At 46.1% G+C, this 6,548-nt stretch overlaps 1 protein-coding gene across 1 annotated transcript in view; it reads right to left on the reverse strand.

Moving 5' to 3' along the window:
- B2M (beta-2-microglobulin) overlaps positions 1 to 4,384 on the reverse strand; it is a 14,938-nt gene extending 10,554 nt beyond the window's left edge. The window contains exon 1 of the mRNA XM_015406895.1: positions 4,248 to 4,384. Coding sequence (XP_015262381.1) covers positions 4,248 to 4,326 — 79 coding nt within the window. The 5' untranslated portion in view covers positions 4,327 to 4,384. The remainder of the gene's footprint in view (positions 1 to 4,247) is intronic.
- Positions 4,385 to 6,548: the final 2,164 nt, after the last annotated feature.

Genomic DNA, 6,548 nt, shown 5'->3' on the forward strand with positions numbered 1-6,548 from the left:
GGGGGGGGTTTTCAACAGTGGGAAGGCTTCTAAAGTCCTGGCCCCACTGGTGGACCTCCTGAATGCACCTGGTATTTCTGGCCACTGTGTGACACAGTGTTGGACTGGATGGGCCTTTGGCCTGATCCAACACTGGCGTCTCTTATGTTCTTATGTTCAAAAAGAGAGCTTTATTGAAGAAATTCAAGAAAAAAGGTTTAAAGCAGGGCATACAGTTCAGTGGCAGTACAATGCACAGGAAAACAAGAAAGCTAACTAAGCTACCTCTTACTTGGGAGTCCTAATACAGCATAGTTGGTTCTGGAGGCAAAGAGTCCTTGAGCATAATACAGATGTCTTCTTGGAGGCACAGAGGAGAACAGGTAAAGCGAAAAGATAACGCTTCTTCTCACTAACTGTGGTGGAAAGTGCCATCAAGTCGTAACTGACGTATGGCGACCCCCTGGGGTTTGCAAGGCAAGAGGCATTCAGAGGTGGTTTGCCATTGCCTGCCTCTACATCTTGACCCTGGTTTTCCTTGGAGGTCTCCTATCCAAATACTGGCCAGGGCCGACCCCGCTTAGCTTCTGAGGTGTGGTGAGATTGGGCTAGCCTGGGCTATCTAACTACTTCTATAGAAAACTGCAGGCCGTAGCCGCCTGAACTTCTCGACCAATCACCGGACAGCACCCATGGAACCTTCCAGGTGGAAGCAAGTCCCCCCCCCAATACCAGATCCACAGCTGAACTAAGTGTTGGATATTATAACTCTGCATGCAAGAGGATCTGTGAGGGAGTTAAGAAAATTTGCTCATTCAGGTATACTCGGCAGTTGGCCCCACCCTCTCATTGGTTAGCTGTTGAGCCCTTGGGCCCTTCCTTGCCTTCTGCTTCATCTTATATAGGACCTCTCTTCCGTCTCTTATCTGAGCTGCAGCAAGTTAACCTTTTCAAAGTTAATCTGTTCACAGTAAGTTAAATGTACCTACATGAATATGTCATGAAAGATGTGCTTCTGTTTTTTTAAGTAAAATTTCTTTCTCTCATTACCACTGAAGTCAGATCATCTTTGTAATTGTTTGAACAGCCCTTTAACCCAGAAACATGGAGGATCGTGGATACTGTGTAATGCTTCTGCGCTTCCAAAATTTCTTTCTCTCATTACCACTGAAGTCAGATCATCTTTGTAATTGTTTGAACAGCCCTTTAACCCAGAAACATGGAGGATCGTGGATACTGTGTAATGCTTCTGCGCTTCCAAGGCAAATGATTTTTTTTCTACATTTAACCCAATACAAAGTGAGCCTAATTAGCAGGCCTGGACGGATGGCCTTGCTGAATATCTGCCAGTGTGGAAGGTACCCATTATCTGCCGTAAATCGAGGAACTGTGTCGAACAGTGAAATAACTTGGGGAGCAATGTCGCTTCAGCTGGAACAGATGAGAACATTCTCTTAAGATGCTCTCTGTCTTAACACAGATATATTTATACCCGGGAGGAGTGTAATAGGTAATCCCACCCCTGATAGGTAATCCCACCCCTACAAACTCTGTGGCCCTAGTTAGGGAAAAATTGTGTGACTAGCACCACTTGTAAGCCGCTCTGAGACCCCCTGAGAAAGAGGGTTCGAGCGGGATATAAAGTCTAAAGTTAAATAAATTAAAATAAATTAATGACCTTGTTGGATTTGTATTTCTACTAAGCTCCGATCTGGGTCTTTCCCAAGCCATTTGCAATTATTGTGAAACTGAAACTGGGCACAGATCTGAGATGGAAATTCCCCAGAAGTAGGCCGGCAAACTACATCTTACATGTAAATATGCAAAACAAAGCCCACTTATATTTTTTATTAAATTAAAAGCAGTTTTGGAGGCGGCAGTTTTTTGAGAACAGCAGCGTTTGGCAGGATCTGCTTAACCCTTTCCCAAATGGCTGTTTTGTCCCACGTAAAAATAATTTCCTCACCTCTCCGTGGGGTTACAAATTCTAATCCCCAAGGGTGGGAAGCAGCATGAAAGTATATTTCTTGGCATGTGTGGAAAAACAGCTATTCATTTCCCACCACAGCTTTAAGGGTCATTTGCCCTTATAGCCTGAACAGCTTATATGAGAAATAACACAGTTCCACAAGGAGTGTGCATGCTCTGTACACGCTGAGTGCAGCATTCCTCAGATGTCACATACCCTATCAACCTTTATATCTGTCCCACACAGTTTGGTGTAGTGGTTAAGTGCGCAGACTCTAATCTGGGAGAACCGGGTTTGATTCCCCACTCCTCCACTTGCACCTGGCTGGATGTCCTTGGGCAAGCCGTAGCTCTGAAAAGAGCTGTCCTTGAAAAAGAGCAGTTTCTGTGAGAGCTCTCTCATCCCCACCTACCTCACAGGGTGTCTGTTGTGGGGAGGAGAAGGGAAAGGAGTTTGTAAGCCGCTCTGAGACACCTTTGGGTAGTGAAGGGCGGGGTATAAATCCAATCTCTTCTTCTTCTTTCTTTTCATATAATATCTAGGGTTATGAAGAATTTTGAGGGCGCCAAAAACATGTTTACGTCTTTGTTAACTGTTGGCAGTACAAATAAAAGTACCAGTTGAATATGATTTGCCTTGAACGGGATAGACCAGGTTAGCCCAATGAATCTCATCGCATCTCAGAAGCTAAGCAAGGTCAGACCCGGTTAGTATTTGGATGGGAGACCACCAAGGAAGTCCTGGGTCACTACACAGAACAAGGCAACGGCAAACCACCTCTGTTGTCTCTTCCTTGGAAAACTCTACAGGGCAGGGCTGGCACAGTGGGTACAATGCCTAGTGCCCATGATACTTTTAGGGGCCCAGGAAAATGTTTTAATTCTTTTCTCTCATCAGAAAAAAATGAAACACCTAGGGCCCACGAAAATCTAAAACAGGGAAAAAAGAAAACATTGAAGTATTTAAAGTTATATCAAAAATAATTTCGGTGTAGTGGTCAGGAGCGCAGGCTCTAATCCGGGAGAAGTGGGTTTGATTCCCCACTCCTCCACATGCCGCTGCTGGTGTGACCTTGGGTCAGTCACAAGTTCTTTCAGAGCTCTCAAGAGCACTTCTCGAAAGAGCTCTCGCAGCCCCGCCTACCTCACAGGGTGTCTGTTGTTGTGAGGAGGGGAAGGGAAAGGCGATGGCAAGCCGCTCTGAGACTCCTTCGGGTAGTGAAGGGCAGGGTATAAATCCAATCTCTTCTTCATATTGATATTATTATGGTGGGAGAGGCCCACAAAGGCAAAAATGCCTGGGGCCCATGAAAGTCGTAAGACAGCCCTGCTACAGGGATGCCATATGAAGTGAAGCAGGGCCCTGGTTAGTACTCAGTTGAGAGTCCACCACGGAAGTCCACGGTTGTGACGCAGAGCAAGGCAATGGCAAACCACCTCCATTGGTCTCTTGAAAACACCAGGGGGTCGCCGTAAGTCAGCTGCGAGGAGATGGCAAAAAGGAAACTAACTTTTGTGCAGGAAGCGCCATTGTTAGGAAAACGTCCTTCGTTTTAAATCTGTACCACCCTTTCCAAAATAACAAGCCCTGTAAAACATGATTGGTCATCGTCATTCCCAAAATAAACAGGAGTCTCGTGGCTTCTCGAAGACAAGTCTTCCCTTCCGCATAATAGGTTTTCTGGCCCAGTTGTCACCTGAAGCTCGCCGTGTGTCTTGGTGGCGCAGCCTCTAGTCCACACAAAGGTTATGCTAGAGGGAAACCGTGTTACTCTCGGAGGGGAAACAAGACTCCTGCTTAGTTGCCAAAGTACCAAACTAACAGGATCCCTCCTTCTGGAATCACTGTTCTTCCCCAAAGGTTCCACAATCCATCTTGCCTCTGGACTGCCGGGGGGAAGGGGGGGTGTGAAAGCAGGAAGGGGAAAAAAGAGAAAGGGAGAGAGAGAGAAAGGAAGACCCTTTCCCACGCCCACTCGCCCCTTGCATCTGCGCCAAAAGTCGAAGCTTCCTCTACTCCGCGCTCATTAATCCGAATTATGCCCCCCCGCCTCCCTTTCACACGACGCAACAGAATCAGAACCCCAAAGTTATCAACTAGAAAAATCCTAGTGGAAAATTGGGAGGGGGGAGTTTTTCTCACACACACCCACCCTCCTCCGACAGATAACTCGATCGTGAGAACGCGCCCGATGAACTTGCCCCGTTACCCCCCACCCCCGAGACGGGTCCGGGCACGCCCGAAACTTCAGCACGCCCTGTGAAGAAGAAGAGCACCGAAGGAGACAAGCAAAACTTACGACTTGCGGCTTCCACCACTAGGATGCAGACCGCCAGCATCAAGACCGTCCACTGAATGGCTTCCTTCACCTTGGCCATGGCTACCGCGTACACGACTTGCCCCGAGCTTCTCGGACTGCAAAACTGCCTCGACGGGCGTGGGGAACGCCTAAACTCGGGTCTTTCGGGCCAATCACAACCAAGGGATGCAGTTTCGTCACTAGTAGCCAGGCTGATGCCTGATCGCAAGTTGGGAGAAGGGCCGCGGGGCTTTCCAGCTCCTGCGCGCTCCCGCCCTGGCGCTTTCAGTTTCCCTTTTGGGGAAGGCGCGTGGATTCCGGGAATCGCCCGAGAGGCCAGCCGGCGCAGCAGAAAGAGACAGTTGGGTCCTCCTGATAAAGCTTGGCAAATTAACGCATGTGCTTCAAAAGAAAAGAAAAGAGCCAGACTTTTTTATTTCCTTCCTAGGTTTCTCTAAATGTGCATCACATCTAAACACACACACACACACACAAATAAAGAAAATAATGCATTTATCTTATTTATTTTCTTCCTTTGAAAACCCTGCAAGGGTCGCCATAACACAATGGTGACTTGGCATTTACTTCCTTTATAGTCCATCGGTTAATAGACCAACCTTTTGACTCATGACAGGTTACATATGGTTACCAGATAAGAGGGCATGTCCTCTTTTTTTGGTGTCCGTCCTCTTTTGAGCTCGTTTTTTAAAGAAAAATGATGTAAATGTCTTATTGGGTTGGAAGGTTAGAAATATTCCTAGTTAGTAGCAATTATAACAGCCGAAATAGTACAGGTATTTAAAATGAGATTTGTTGTAGTGATGACTTGTTGAAGTCGTCAGGAAATATGTCCTTTTCCTGCTTTTCAAAAATATACTAACCTTAAGGTTACATCATTAAAAACTATGCAATAGGTACAGTATACAGCAATAGAATAAAAACTGGGTTGCAGAATTAGCGAATACACTCCTAAAGGCAGGTTGTTTTTTTAAGGAAATGTTTTTTAAAATAAAATGTTTTCTTGAACCCTTGAGTGTCAGATGAACAACAAGTACAATCACTTTTGTTTGTCCTTAATTTACTACTTGGCTGTTGCTTAATTTAGCCTGTCAAAGGATGTTTGAGACTCCAGGTTGTCTTGTAGGACTCAAACTGGCCTCTTAATAAATTGGAAATTGTCGTAAGGCTGCCTTGCCTGATTTTAAACCCCTTTAAGTAAATTTCATCCAGTTTCTCACAAAGATCTGAAGGCATTGTTTGTTTTGTGACTTTTTTGTATCTGACAAAGGACCATTGATTCTTGAAAGCTTATACCACAAAAAAATCTTGTTGGCCCATAAGGTACTGCTGGATGTAGCTATTTGCCCTGTGGGGGGAATTTAACAGACCATATGCCTCGCTGTTTGTTTCCCATGGGGTAAACAGTATTTCCTCTGCTGGGGGGCGGGGGAAATTGAGGTCAAGGAAATGGTTGTAACACAACCCTGATCCAAACCGAGACCTCCCATGACTACTTATTTGTGTGTGTTACATGCCATCAAGTTGCTCTGCACTTATGGCAAACCTAGAAATTAATGTCCTCCAAAGCTGAATGGCTGACCAGAAGGTCAAGCGAGAAATTGCAAGTAGATAAATAGGTACCACTTCGGTGGGAAGGTAACACTATTCCGTGCGCCTTGGCCTTTTTTGCCGTTAGTCATTCTGGCCACATGACCACCGAAATGTCTTTGGACAGCGCTGGCTCTTCCGGCTTGGAAATTTGAGGTGAGCACCGCATCCCTAGAGTTGGATTCGACTGGCTTTCAAGCAAGGGAAACCTTTACTGTTACCTTTATTAAAGCACTCTATGGTCAACAGCTTTGCTCAAGTCTTGCAATCTAAGGGCACAGCTTCCTTGCCTGAGTCAGCCCATCACATAGCCCTGTGGGGGGAATTTAACACACCATATACCTAGCTGTTTGTTCCCATGGGGTAAACAGTACTTCCTCTGCTGGGGGCAGGGGAAAATTGAGGTCCAGGAAATGGTTGTAACACAACCCTGATCCAAACCGAGACTTCCCATGACTACTTATTTGTGTGTGTTACATGCCATCAAGTTGCTCTGCACTTATGGCAAACCTAGAAATTAATGTCCTCCAAAGCTGAACGGCTGACCAGAAGATCAAGCAAGAAATTGCAAGTAGATAAATAGGTACCACTTCGGTGGGAAGGTAACACCATTCCGTGCGCCTTGGCGTTTAGTCATGCTGGCCACATGACCACCGAAACGTCTTTGGACAGCGCTGGCTCTTCGGCTTGGAA

Source organism: Gekko japonicus, unplaced genomic scaffold, assembly GCF_001447785.1.
Source record: "Gekko japonicus isolate JY-2015 unplaced genomic scaffold, Gekko_japonicus_V1.1 scaffold1207, whole genome shotgun sequence".
NCBI lineage: Eukaryota > Metazoa > Chordata > Lepidosauria > Squamata > Gekkonidae > Gekko > Gekko japonicus.